The following is a 14,374-nucleotide window of genomic DNA, read 5'->3' as shown; positions in this document are numbered from 1 at the left end:
GTGTATGGATGGAGTGGATACAGATGCATAGTACGTATACGGATGGAGAGTTTGGTTGAAATGCATGTTGATTAATTTGTGCTTCGAACCCCCTTTAATAACCAATCCGGCAATACAAGACCATTGTATTAGCAATTAGCAAAAATGTATGTATAATTACATTTTTGCAGTTAAATGAGGTTAATGAAAAAGAACACTACTCTACTATCAAGTTGTTATTTATATTCTAAAACACTTGGTGAGAATAGTTAATTAGTTTGGGTTGAAAATGTATTTCAGCCAGCTGGTACTATTTAATAATTGATCAAAAACTTAACCAAAGAGACCAGTATCTGATACTGGTCATTTAGGGCGAGGCTAAACATCTGGGTACCTAACTACAGGTTAGTGTTCCGACGCCGGGGATCGAACCCAGTATCTTTTGGCTTGGAGTCAACCGACCCACAGCAACAAACCCCCCTGACACACGGGCTGGATGTGGGATCTCCAGGGCATGTTGTGGCTTCATAACATCCTGTAAAAACAAGGGAAGGCAAGCAGAACGGCCCCCCATCACCTTGAGAGGACACTGCAGGGCCCTGACACTGTAGCCATGGGAGAGGCAGAGAGAAGGAGAGAGAGAGGGGGGCGAGGGGGATGAGGGGACATAAAGCGATTGAGAGAGAGAGAGAGAGAGAGAGAGAGAGTCAGGGGGAGGAAGAGACAGAGAGTAAGAGAGAGGGGGGAAGGAGGGTTACATCATTACTTATAAATGAGACTATGTGATTACATTTGTCTCCATAAAGTACACAGCATTTCAAAGAGTGGATTGGTCCAACCTTTAACAAAATGAAAAAACAACACAACTGAAATAACCGGGACATTGTGCAAAATGTCATTATTTATGATGCAATTTGTCACCATTACAAATATTTATGAATACATTATTCCTAATAAAATATCTGTCTGTTGCAAAGCTGATGTACTGTCTACGACAATGATACATTGACCAACATGAACTCATGCAGCTACAACACGAAACGTCTCCTTAAATAGGTCTTCCCATTCTTGCCTGTGAGGGGTTAAGCCAAACGGCGGACAATGACTTTGATGCCATCATTCTTCATCGTCACTTTATGAGCTGCTTGGAATTAAGACTTGTTTAATGGCGTGCAAGTCACTGCAATATAAACGCCTTAACGGGAAAAGATTAAAACAAAGTTTAATTGTGTTGATTTGCAGTCCGAGGTGGGAATGACACAGCAGGGAGGGTCGTAACATCGATAACAAGGGAAAAGATCTTCATCGTGACAGCATCTAGGTAATGGTGTCATGGGGGTTCGTTTTATGGAGTCATTGAACTTAAGTTGCCATTCATCTTAGTTATTAGCCCCACTATAGCTGTGGCTCTGGAGGCCTTTCAGCTGATCAATAATGATGTGATCATGGTCGGACAAACCTCGATTGCTTGCTCAAACATTTTGTGCATGGTGCGCACAGACACACACACACCTACACACAATGCTGCATCGAAACATCCGTACACATCATGCTATTTGGTGAGCTCATTTCCCACATGGCTCCTTCAGAACATCATGGGTTGCTCACTACAGGCCCCCTCTCAAAACCTCCATGACAGCAGAGGTTTGAACAGGATATGGAGCCGTATTGTCCTCCTCACATATCAACCACCCCCCTCCAGATACCCCATCATCTGAGTCATTAGCAGCCTGCACAATACCCCCCCAACCCTCTTTACTACTGCCATAAAAGCCTTTTCTTTATCTCTTCCTTGCTCTCCTTCTCTCCCTCTCTCATTTGAACATGCACACACACACACACACACACACACACACACACACACACACACACACACACACACACACACACACACACACACACAAACACAAAAACACGCAAAAACACACACACATAAACACACACACACACACACACACACACACACACACACACACACCCACACACACACACAATTTCTCGCTCTCTCCATTTTAGGTCTCCCCAGATAAGGAGCGGCGCATGCTTGTTCATCCTCTCCGCTAAAAGCTTTGCAGCGCTCAGTGGCTGTTTCTCATCCCCTGCTCGCCTCAGCCACCAACACAGCTTCCGCCTCTGTCATGGAGTGTAATAGGAGGGGTGTTAAATGATGCTTGAAAACATGAATGTGTGTTCTTTATTAACGCAATCCATGTGGTTTAGCGTACCGTGCTTTTGTCACCTTGGTAAGTAGCTTTCAGAACAGCCTAGCGTAGCAATAATGTGTGAGTGTGTTTGTGTGTGTGTGCATGCATGCGTGTGTTTGTGAGTGTTTGTGTGTGCATGCATGGGTGTGTTTGAGTGTGTCTGTGTGCGTGTGTGTTTTCTTGAGTGTAACCTTGCAGTGTTTACGCTGCGGCCAGTGTAACCTCTTCAAGCAAACAAGTTTTAAATTACTCTGCGGCAGCATGGGCAATTCCCCATGGATAGAGAGGGGGAGGCCACTGGGTGTTAAAGGGCTCAGTGCTGCTCGCCGTAGCCCTGCTTGAAGAGGCCCGACCAGCCCCCCACCCCACCGACACACACCCCAGGGCAACCCCCCCACAGCGACACAGAGAACGGGGCCCACGTGGGACAGCAGATCGCTCTTAGTCCCTCCCTTGGTAATGGCAAAAGGGTTTCAGTCTGTGACTCAAAACAGCTAATCGCTAATGCCTTGTTCATTTTGTTTGGTTTAAGATGACATTAGGATGGTCTGAGGTGGGATGAAGGTTAAGGTGGGATGGAGACAGGAAATGTACATCTATTTTGTATAGAAAATATATTTTGTAGTATAGAAAATCAATTTCCCTACATTGATTGTGCCTGATGAGCCTCGTGGCTAGAGATTAGTAGTCCAAGAAACAACAATCGCAAAAAACCTTGAGGCTAAAGTTCAGAGGAATAGGCCATTGGTAGAGTCAGCCAATACTACAGCGTAATGAACACAAATCCAACAAATCAGCGTGCGAAACGCTGCCATTTCCATTTAGCAAAACAAGGCTTCAACTCAATTCTCCTCTGAATTCACACGAGCGCCTGATAATCTATTCAGGCTAGTAGGCAATAATTTGTAACCTGAAATGCTTCTGAAAATGAATCAATCAATCAATAAATAAAATAAGGAAACACTACATGATTTTATTTTGCCAGCTTTAAGGTAGAACTTTGTTCACCATCCATCATGGCAGTGACCTTTACTGTATGCTGCGATCCGAGCAACATGAGGGGACCCACCGCTTCTCTCTACACCCCCTGATGGCCAAAGTTTGATCGCTGGGTTACACTTTGTTTAACCAAGCCAGTAATTGCACTGCAGTGAAGCTCAACATTGGATCACGAACATGGGATTCCCCCCAGACAGGGAGGTCCATCTCATTGATAGAGTTGGGGAGACACTGAAAAGTGACGGTAAAGGTGAAGCATCAAAATACCTGCCAGTGAAGAGATTCCCTTAGTCTTTAGAGGTAGAGTAGCCTATAGCTAAGGACAAACCACCTGGGAAGTCACCAGTAAAACTGGCCTAACCTCTGATTAAGTCTACTCTGCTTGCTTCAGCTTTTAGCCATGGGAATGAGTCCCCAAAACACACTCAAACAGCCATAATTGTTTGAGTACTAGAAAACCATTTTGGCCATTGGTCCTCTTACTGGCGTCGTCAGCCTTTATGAAAGCCAGTTCTGCTGGCCTTGTTCTTATGCAAATAACCCAACATTATCACATCATCCCGACACTGGGCATTGAGCTGACCCTGGAGGCACAGTCATCAAACTCAGTCCCTAGCCTTAACAAATTATCAAAGTCAAATAAGCTTCTTTATTCAGTTGAGACTATCTGATCCTGGCTGCTTGTCTTAACAAAATCGATTTTGTTTCCTTAGAATGTCAACCATGCATCTTTGTAATGTACTTTTTTTTTCGCCAACACATGGTCCTGAACAAATGCCTATGGTGTAAATATTCATGAGCTTTATAACCAAAACTTAAACAGCAGTTTATTTTCATAAAGAATGGAGCTGGGTGAAAAGTTAACATGCAACACATTAGCAAGTGACTTTCTATTTAAAAAGGGAAAAGGGAAAGCAGACATTGCAGTTGCCCATATTTTTTGCACCTAGCTGCAATTACCATAGTCATTGTAAACTATTGTCATAGTCTACAGAGAGCAGTGTTGTGTGTGTGTGTGTGTGTGTGTGTGTGTGTGTGTATGCATATATATATATATATATATATATATATATATATATATATATATATATATATATATATATATATATATATATATATATATGTATATATATTTATGTGATTATGTATGTCTGTATATGTATATATGTGTGTGTGTGTGTGTGTTTGTGTCTATATATATTTGTGTGTATGTATATGTGTATGTGTCTGTGTATGCGTATGTGTGTCCCTGCTGTGATTTGGACAGATTCACCATTAATGAAGGAACTATGAGGGGAGCAGCTCATTTGAGCAGGATTGACGGCACGGGGCAGGAAATCAATAGCTATTAAGATGGAGAAAACTACAAGCATACAAATCCAATACCTCCTTTCTCCAAAACCCCTTTTGGAGACTATTTTATATAAAAGTGGAATAATAGAGTTAAAAGTTGAATGTATATCGAGGGATTCATAATACAACCAGTGAGACATATGTGTGTGTGTATTTACATTAAGCTTTTACATACACACACACTTCACTTACATTATTTATTTTGTAGTAAATATGCAAAGTAGTAATTATTTAGATGTTTTGACAGGAGCTCTGTTAGACACCAACGTAGCCTTGAGGTGAATGAGGATGCCATAGCTTTTATGATACCGTCATAAGTCAGATACATGGTTATTGGTTGACTGGTATTTTATTACATTTCTGAGTTATTTTAAAACCCTTGCATGCCACAACGTTGAAGTAGATGGAAATGCTACATCTTTACTTGCTCAGTAAAATAGATATGTGGCCAATAGGAGATGTTTCTCTTATGTGCCGTATGAATGTAATCACCTATGCTAAACAACTACTTACCTAATGTCTTTTTAAAAAGCCATTTTACTTGTTCATGCCCTTTTGGAATCGACATAGGCCATGCTCATCCATCATTTGGTGCATTTAGTGTCAGTCCCTCTTTCAACTTTTCTATTTTTGAATGTAATCCTTGCCCGGAGTCACGCAAAGCGGACCAATCGATACAGAGCATTACCTGGAGGAACATTAACATTATGGCACACATGCATCATTTTTATCTTCATCTGGGGCAGAAAAAGGTCCCGCCAACCTGGAAGCTAGAATAAAATAATTATATTTCTAATCTTTCGGTCTAAACGGTCAGATGTGCTCTATCAAAATGAAATGTCTAATCCATCTTATCTAAGAAGGAGCTACAGGAGGCATGGCTAACGACAGGAGAGCTTTCCCCTGAATGGCTTCCCTATGCACTGCATCTATAAAGCAGCTAGATCCACAGTGGTAACAGTCACTTTGATGCCCCCTCCACACACACACACTTCAACAAGCGTCATACACTTAATCTACCTCCCGGACACTTGAAGCATGCGTCCCCCTCCCTAAGCTGCTCAGGCTACTTTTGAAGGCCAGGCCTCCGATGAAGGGGTACATGCTGTGGGTGTACAAGTCTCGGATGTCGTAGTACGGCAGGTCCACTGCCTCCTGCTGCCTCTTCTCCTGGCTCAGGTTCAGCTTCTCCAGTGCCTTGTTCCTCTGGTAGTACTTGGAGAACTTGTTGAAGATGATGGAGATGGGCAGGGCCACCACCAGCAGGCCACACACGATGCACAGCGTGGCCACGATTTTCCCTGCGAACGTCACGGGGCAGGTGTCCCCGTAGCCCACAGTGGTCATGGTGATGGTAGCCCACCACCAGCCCACCGGGATGGTCCCCAGGTCCGTGTCGTCGTCCTCCTTCTCTGCAAAGTAGATGAGCGCGGAGAATATGGAGATGCCCACGGAGAGGAAGAGCAAGAGCAGGCCCACCTCCTGGTAGCTGTGGCGCACGGTGGCCCCCAGGGCCCGCAGGCCGATGGAGTGGCGGGCCAGCTTGAGGATCCGGAAGACCCTCATGAGGCGCAGGACCTGCACCACCTTGCCTACGTTCTCCAGGTCCTCGTTCTCCTCCGAGTGCTCCCCGTCCGTCTCGAAGGCCAGCGTGATGTAGAAGGGGAGGATGGAGGCGATGTCGATGATGTTTAGCGGGTTCCCCAGGAACTTGCGCTGGGACGGCGCCGCGATCAGCCGCAGGATGAACTCGGCCGAGAAGCAGGCGATGCAGATGCCCTCCACCACGGCGAAGGCGGGGTCCTCGATGGGCTTGTCGTTGTCGTCGGTGCGCTGGAACTCGGGCATGCTGTGCACGCACATGGCCACGATGGAGGTCAGCACCACGGCCAGCGACGCCACGGCGATCACCTTGGCGGAGCACGAGTGTCCCGGGTCCTCCAGACGCAGCCACATGTAGCTCCGGGTCTCGCCACACCAGGCGCCCTTGAACTTGTCCAGGTCCTTGTCCAACCCTGAGAGCTCCTCGAAGGACGAGTCCAGGCTGGGCTGCTGCTGGTCGTCGCTGTGCGCGTCCCACTCGCGGTCCTCGATGTAGTCCTTGCGCTCCTGGTACCAGCCGCTGCAGCAGGGGCTCAGGTAGAGCTCCTGGATGCCCCAGTACTCGATCTCCTGGCTGAAGGAGTAGACGCACAGCTCCTCCATCATGTGGATGCAGCCCGTGCGGTAGAAGTTGAGCACACACAGGAACATGCGGGGGTTCCGGTCGAAGTAGTACTCGCCGTCGGCGGGGTTGTAGTCGTCGCACAGCTCCAGGATGCCCAGCTCGCCCTGGCAGCGCAGCAGCTGGGCCAGCCGCGTGTGCGGGAAGCGGAGCAGGGTGTCCCGCTCCACCTGGTGCCGCTCCCCTCCCACGTTGAGGTGGACGCGGTCCTCGTCGCTCCCGCGCAGGTGGAGGATTTGGCCGTACCCCATGGTGCTGAGGAGCCGCACGCCGGAGAAGTGGTTGAAGTAGTAGTAGTAGCAGTAGTAGTAGTAGTGGTAGTGGGAATGGTAGTAGTTGGTCAGAAAGAGAGATGGAAGATCAGTTGAGGGTTACAGTGACATTTGGATTATTGTACATAAACATAACGGGAATATAAGTAAAGGCAATAAATGCCAACTGTACTGTAAACATCAGGAGCACAAAAACTGTATTGCAGATTTAATCGGTTAGTATTCATGTTTGAGGGCATCGCTTGTGGAGTGCATTAGCCTTCTGAAGAAAATCAATAGAGCGCAGCAGTAGGAAAGCCTCACGTAGGCCTGGAGATCATCACTCCACGAATCACTAACTTCAAATAAAACGAAAGGCAACAAGTTGAAACTGAGCCCAACGCATTTATTCAACGCAATTATTAGAATGGTCCGGTTAAAAATTGTAAAGGTTAATGACACATGTATACTTAAACGAAGGTTAAGTTATGCGGAACTACTAAAAGCAATTGCCAAACGTCAACGCGAAAAGAAAAATCGGAAAAAACAGGGTTTTTTTGGTTATTAAAGGGTTAAAGTTAAAACCTACCTTTTAACGCAGCATTTCTTTCCATTAAAGTAACGCTTGGTCAAGTTTCCACATGCAAATTCCGGGTGCTTGTGATTTAGGTAAATGGATGAAAGTCGGTGCAGCCTGCCGAGGCGCTCCGACAGGGTGACTTGATTCGGTTCAACTGGACGGTCTGCCTGCAGGGAGGAGGCAGGAGGGGGGAGGGGGGAGGGAGGCGGCACGCGGCTCTGGGTGATCTCCGCCTGAGGAGGGAGGGGCAAGTGAAGAGGAGAGGGGCTAGAGAAGAGGAGAGGAATGTGATGGAAGTGGGAGGGAGAGCTGGACCTCATACTGCCGTATGTTTATCGCCTACATACATATCTCATGATTCTAAAATATTCATTATGCCAAAAATGCAGGCCTCTTGACGCCTATTTAAGATGCTCTTTGCCGAGGAGTTGGTCATTGAAGTGAATGTGATCATTACCAATTTGGTGAAAGTGTAGTCCAGAAATCTTCCAGCATTTGCAATGTTTATAGCCCAATTAAATTAACAATATTCATTCATTTAAAAAGATCATGCAGGTAGACCTAGACACCGTGAAGATAAATGACCCTTAAGTAACACAGAATCAACCAACAGCTTTGTATCACTGGACATTGATCAGTGAAGAGTCTTATTATTTTCTTTGTGGAGTGAAGGCTCAGTAGTTGATATTTTCGGTTTTCTAGATAGTCTGCAAATTCTTATTATTATTAAAATCAAACAATGTGGAGGAAACTCAAACACAGACTATCGTATATATTTGATTATGTTAATTGACCTGCCACTTTTTTATTCAGGAATAATCCAGTTTAGGATAACCGTCCAACCTGCACACTCTTATCAATTAGTCTGATTGGGCTGAATACAGAACACCTGGTTATGGATTTATTTGTGGCGCAAAACTTTCCTGTTTGACTAGACAGTCAATCCTTATAAAGTGAGAGCAGGGCAGGGAGAAAGTATAATCAATTGGGCCACTCACTCACTCTTGATATGGGTCCTTACAGCAGGTTGGCCCTTTTAATTGAATTTCTTTGACATAGTTGACTTTTGATACAGCTCCTCTAGTTAAATGTCTTTGATTTAAAATGTATTTTGATGTTCCAGATGGCTGGTCTTGTGCCTGATAGTAGTTGTAACCATACAAGCAGAAACAAAGCCCTCTATAAGTATGCACTAGTCTTTAAAGTTACCCAATCGTTGTCAATCCATGTCTGGGTCTTTGCTGTGTAATTCTGATCAGTGGTCTGTGTTGTTCTCTAGGTATCCAGGTAGAATGTTTAGGAAATGTAATGCGTGTGATTGCTGGTCCACTCAGCCTTAATTTTCTGGAAGTTTCTGTTGGTTACAGTAAGTCGGCAGATCTATCTATTGAGTATTTTGGCACTACATCTGTAGATGTGTGACTACATCTGCTGTGTCCTTAGATAATTCCATCATCCCTGTTACCCAACGCCTGGCCTCTCAATGTGGCATCAGCCTTTGGAACCACCCGGGACACATCGAGCTCTACGTCTCTCTGCAGAACTGCTTCGCTCACAATGTGGTAACGTTGACCATTAAAGTCCTCCCATGACTTACTGTCAGTAACAAAGTTTTGGGTGGCAGCATTCCGATTTAGATTACGATCAGCCTTTTCTAACGTATTCCTGCAGGAAGATAGAGAATTCACCACCACTCTCAATCTACGGGTCTATGGTGCCACGGATGATGAGGAGATGTACCATGTATCTGACACGTGTCACTATCCCGCATGGGCCTCCCGAGAAATAATCTGTGACCCCGACTATATGGAGGCAAGTGAATGCAGAAGGCTCCTGCATGGGGGGAGGGGGGGGGGGGGGGCACATCAAGGACACATAGGGGGAGGTTGGGGGGCAAATCAAGGCTGGGACACTTGACATTGCGGGGTAGACCGATGTCTCTGCATGGCCACTTACTTGAGACTGGCTTTCTTATTTCTAGGTGTCTGTGAGGAGGGCGCTTCAAGATGATTCCCAACCTATTCCCTTCTCCCCTCTGAATGAAGAGAGGAGCAAGCCGACTGACCCTCGGCGATCTGCTGAACACATGGTCTGGCCGCTGTGAGCTGTGAAATATGTCTGTCTAAATGGTCCAATGAGTTTGACTGATGTGTGCTCCCCAGGACCGGCGCAGCAGCGCCTTCCAGATCAAAGCCATTGTGTTCTTCAGCCCTGAAGAGAGGCCCATGAGTGTGACCCAGGCCCTGGGGAAAGGCTATGGGGTTACAAACGGACCCACTCGATTGGTTGTGCGAGGTTCTCCGACTGCACCAGAGGCCTACCAACAAGATGTAAGCGAGCCTGATTCCTTGTTTTGGAATGGGGTCTATAAGAGGCTACGCCTTTATGACAGTGGGGGCGGGGTTACTCTTTACGTAGATAGTAAGGTGATGCAGAGTGATAAACATGACTAGCTTTTGTCTCGGTCTAGGCAATGGGATATCTTCAATAATCCAACAATTATTGGATTATTATAATCTACTACGTTTACCACTTGATTTCCTTAAAGGCTTAACATTTTGAACTATGTAATGGATACATAGCAACTTTTAAGGCTATTCTGAGGCAAACATAAGTTTGACTGTTCAAATTAGAGGCATGCCAAAATATAAATTACAATATTGTAAATTAAATGTGTTGTCCTTGGCTTTTTACAGGTGGCCGGGGTTCCTATGACCATTCTTCACACGTCAACCATATTTGAGAAGAAGTGGATAGCCTCTCAGATTGACACTGCTGTAGCGTGTCCGACAGGTCAGTTGGTTCATGTGACTTGTGCTCTGATGTTGTATGTAAGATTTGAAGAGAGTAGAAGGCAGTAAGATCTTGAAACTAAACAACCTAAAATGTGTTTACTTCACACAACTGTAATTGAAAGGTAACCTGTATTCCCTGACTCGATTACAGAAAATATTTCTGACCCTACACGAAACCATGGCTTTCTTAAATTAGAGGAATAGAGAACCCTTAATACTAACTTGGGTTTCTGTGCAGGTGGCTTCTCCGTCACGGACAACACCATCTCCTGGTTTATGCCCAGGCACATTGACCCACTCATCTCCGCTGACAGGTTCAAGCTGTTGGAAGTGCACATGGGTGTCAATGGCCAGAGGCTGGATGCTGAAGAGATGGCTGCCAGGCAGTACACTCTAATCATCAATGATGTGCACATCATCACTAAAATACCTGTGGGGGCCATCGGTGGCTACATGAAGGTCTGTTTGACACTTTTAACCCAATTAGAATTGTCTTTCACAGGGGGATGTAATTAATTCCCCCCTGAGGGTTATTTGAGGACAAGGGGAGCTACTGTGAAACCTTGACCAATCCCTCATGCAGAGCGCAGTTAAGGACAATGAATACTACACATCGTACACGATTGCACCGATGCTGGAGTTGCTGTGGGCTGAAGACATGACTGGGGAGGTGACGAGATACAAAGTCCTCTTCTCAATCACCACGCCGATGGCGCACATGCAGCCACAGCTAATCGACAGTGAGTGCAAGCATCTGTGTGCTCATTGTGGAAAAAAATGGAAGCTCTCTACATCCCACCCCGTAATGCACCCCTCCACTGTTCCCCACAGACACCGTTCAGGGTGAGCACTTGTTCAGGGTGTCTCTGGGGACTTTTGCGGCTGACGTGGTGTGGTGGAACATAACCCTCTCTGGCGTGGTTCTGTCTGTGGCCGAGTGCAACGCCAGGGGCTTTAATGTTCAGGAGCTGAGCTCCCAAAACGGCTTCAAGACCTTCACACTGCAAGTGCCCTTCACGGACCCCCTCGTGCTGAAAACTGTAAGCTTCCTCCATCACCTTGAAGTTTAATTCAATTAAGCTTGGTTTGAAGTTATTTAAGAAGAGCCTCAACCTAATTTTGTGTTTTATCTTTAAAATAGAACGAAGAGGGGACGACCCTCCATTATCTTCACTTGGTCTTCGGCCTGCAGGTTTCGCACGATTCTTCTCCGCTTGCTTACGCTGTGGCTCTGGAGTCTAGGGTTGTAGATGAAGGTGTGCTCTAGCAGAGGAAAAAAAAGATCACATGATTAAATGGCCCACATGAAATTCTATCTATATAGAGGGATGGAAAGATTTATATCTCTCCAGTTAAAGCAAAAATACACTTTTACAGTTAAGATACTGTATCAATTCCCATATGTGCTTCACATGCAGTGGCTCCCGTGCTGTCTGGTAGCTGTGCCCATCAGAACTTCGACATCATAGTGAAGTACGGGACGCCTGACTTCCACTTTCAAATTGTTGTGGGCAAAAAATGGCTGACCCCGGCCCTCGCTCAGCAATATGGCCTGACTGACTATGGAACACATATCGCTTTTGCGGTGCCGTTTACAGACCAGAGTGTAGTGTTTGAGGTATGGGCCAAATGCTTCCCAGCGCTATGGTTGCATATCCATGATGCCCCTCATGGCTATAAATTTTAAATCATTTGGTAAATTCCCCCCCCCCCCCTTTTCAGGTGATTGAACATTCTCACATCAAAAGCAGGCTAGATATGGCTCTGCGCTATCCACAAACCAGTGAGGTGTTTCAAGCATTTTCGGTCTCTTGCAGTTTTCCCTCCATTCTAACAGGTTGGTTAAAAAAATAATACAGGGATGGTTTTAAATCGGACAAAACGATCCATTCAGAATTTTTTTTCTTTTACCGTTCAGAATGCTATCCAAATGGCACCATGACTGCGTTGGCTGTCAAATTTGAGTCTGTTCCTACGATGAACCTCAGTCAGCTGACCCTCAACGACCCCACCTGCGGCCCAGTCTACACAGACGACCGATTTGCTTCCTTCGTCTTTTCAGTCAACTCCTGTGGAACTACCAGAAAGGTAGAGGCCCTCGGTTTACTCCTGTTTAAATTCTTTAAGTTGTCCACTGAATAAGCTTGCATGCGTCTCGTTTTTCTTCTTAGTTTCTATCCAATGTGTTGCTGTATGAGAACGAGATCTCTCTCCCAGAGTCAATGACTGGGGTAGATGACCCTGAATACGAGTGAGTTCTACAAGAAATGCTTGCCAGACAACTATTGGTTACCAAAATGCATGCAAGACCTCAAGTAAACCTGACCTTTGAAGAGGGCTGCTAGGCATAGTGGTACTGCTGGAAGTGTGCAATGGTCTTTTACCTTTTTTATAATCACTTGCGCAGGTTGAAGATTAAGTGCTACTATGCTTACAATGCCACAAACTCTCTGAGTTTCATCGCCGCACACGCAAACAATGAGCCGTATGCGGAACCTGCGGGAGGTGGTCTGGAGGTGGTGATGCGCATGGCCTCAGGTTGGTTCCTTCTGGATGCCTGGGCCTCTCCCCCTTTTAGCCTCATGAGTGTTGCTGAGCAGAACTGGCATATGTAAACAGATGTTTCTAATAGGCGACTGCATTCTAGGCTGGTTTAACAAATATGAGAATCTAAATTGACAAACTTAAGGATACTTTTTGAACCCCCCACCCCCCGCTCTTGAACACTAGAGCCCTTTTACTTATGTTATCCTCCTATTTTATAAGTATGTAATGTAATCCTTTGATACGGTTTGTTTAAGATGAATCCTACACAACGTTCCATGGACCTGAGGACTACCCTATCCCAAAATACCTCCAAGAGCCTTTCTTTTTCGAGGTGGAGCTGATTTCCACCAACCCCCAGGTGTCATTGGAGTTGGAGAACTGTTGGGCAACACTGACGGCTGACAGCGCATCCCTACCCAGATGGAATCTTATTATTAATGGGTGACTGAACCCATCTAGAACCATAAAATGCATTTTAAATGTTTAGTATCTGGGGAACATGGACGCTAAGCCCAGGGCTGTTTTGTCTTTTTCTTCAGTTGAGGATGTAAAGGGATGGCTGCTGTGAAATTAATGTCTTAAAACCGTGATCTGTAGGCAATGATGGGAGTGCCATCTGCGGATAACGGCAGTATAATTCTTTTCTCGTAATGCCTCCAGATGTCCGAACCTACTCGACCCAAACAGGGTGGTGTTCCATCCCGTCTACACTGACTCCAGAGTGCAGATCCCCTCCCACTACAAACGCTTTGAGGGCCAGATGTTTGCCTTTGCCATGGACCAAGATTACTTGAGTGATCAGGTAACATCAAAATGGAAAATGTTTTGTTTTTGAAGATAATATATAATTGCATAAATCTCCCTCTTATAGCTATTTGTCCATTGTGACGTGGTGCTGTGTGATGCCAATAATATTATGGGCGGGCCATGCAGCGGCCAGTGTTCAAGTCAGGGAAATGAAATCGATGGTATGTATGACTAAGATTACTGAATTTGCCAATTGTAATTTCCACACCCTTAACCCTCTCTATGATTTGACAGGTCTGCGACGTCCGGGTCAAAACCTTGTACACAGTTCCAATGAGTTATCTTCTGGACCCATTTCTATAATAAAGAACAATTAATAATCAAGCCTCTGTGGTTGTGTATTTCTTAAAGAAGACATATTATACCATCAGGTATGATTAGCCTTACAAGCTGTTTCGAAAATCTGCCCCATATGACTTCACAAGTAGGCGTGTCCACCTAGATCTGTGTTGGATAGATCAGTCTACCAGCCTACCAATGGACTGAAGTAAACGTTGCTCATCCATCCAGCACAGATCTAGGTGGACACGCCCACTAGTGATGTCATATGGGGCAGATGTTCGAAAACGGCTTGTAAGGCTAATCACACTCTCACCCGGTGGTATGAATTGAGCCTGGAGTATGTTGGGTTTCCT

The 14,374-nt window shown here is 45.6% G+C and overlaps 1 protein-coding gene across 1 annotated transcript; it reads right to left on the bottom strand.

Annotated features, from left to right (window-relative positions):
* Window positions 1-5,546: 5,546 nt before the first annotated feature.
* Window positions 5,547-7,010, bottom strand: kcns3a (potassium voltage-gated channel, delayed-rectifier, subfamily S, member 3a; the record flags this gene model as incomplete). Its single annotated transcript, XM_079753143.1, has 1 exon — window positions 5,547-7,010. The coding sequence occupies one exon, from the start codon at window positions 7,008-7,010 to the stop codon at window positions 5,547-5,549; it is 1,464 nt and encodes a 487-aa protein (XP_079609269.1).
* Between the last annotated feature and the right edge of the window lie 7,364 nt (window positions 7,011-14,374).

This window comes from Pollachius pollachius (genome assembly GCF_949987615.1).
Source record: "Pollachius pollachius genome assembly, chromosome: 16".
Taxonomy (NCBI): Eukaryota; Metazoa; Chordata; class Actinopteri; order Gadiformes; family Gadidae; genus Pollachius; species Pollachius pollachius.
This window is presented reverse-complemented; position numbering and strand designations above follow the sequence as displayed.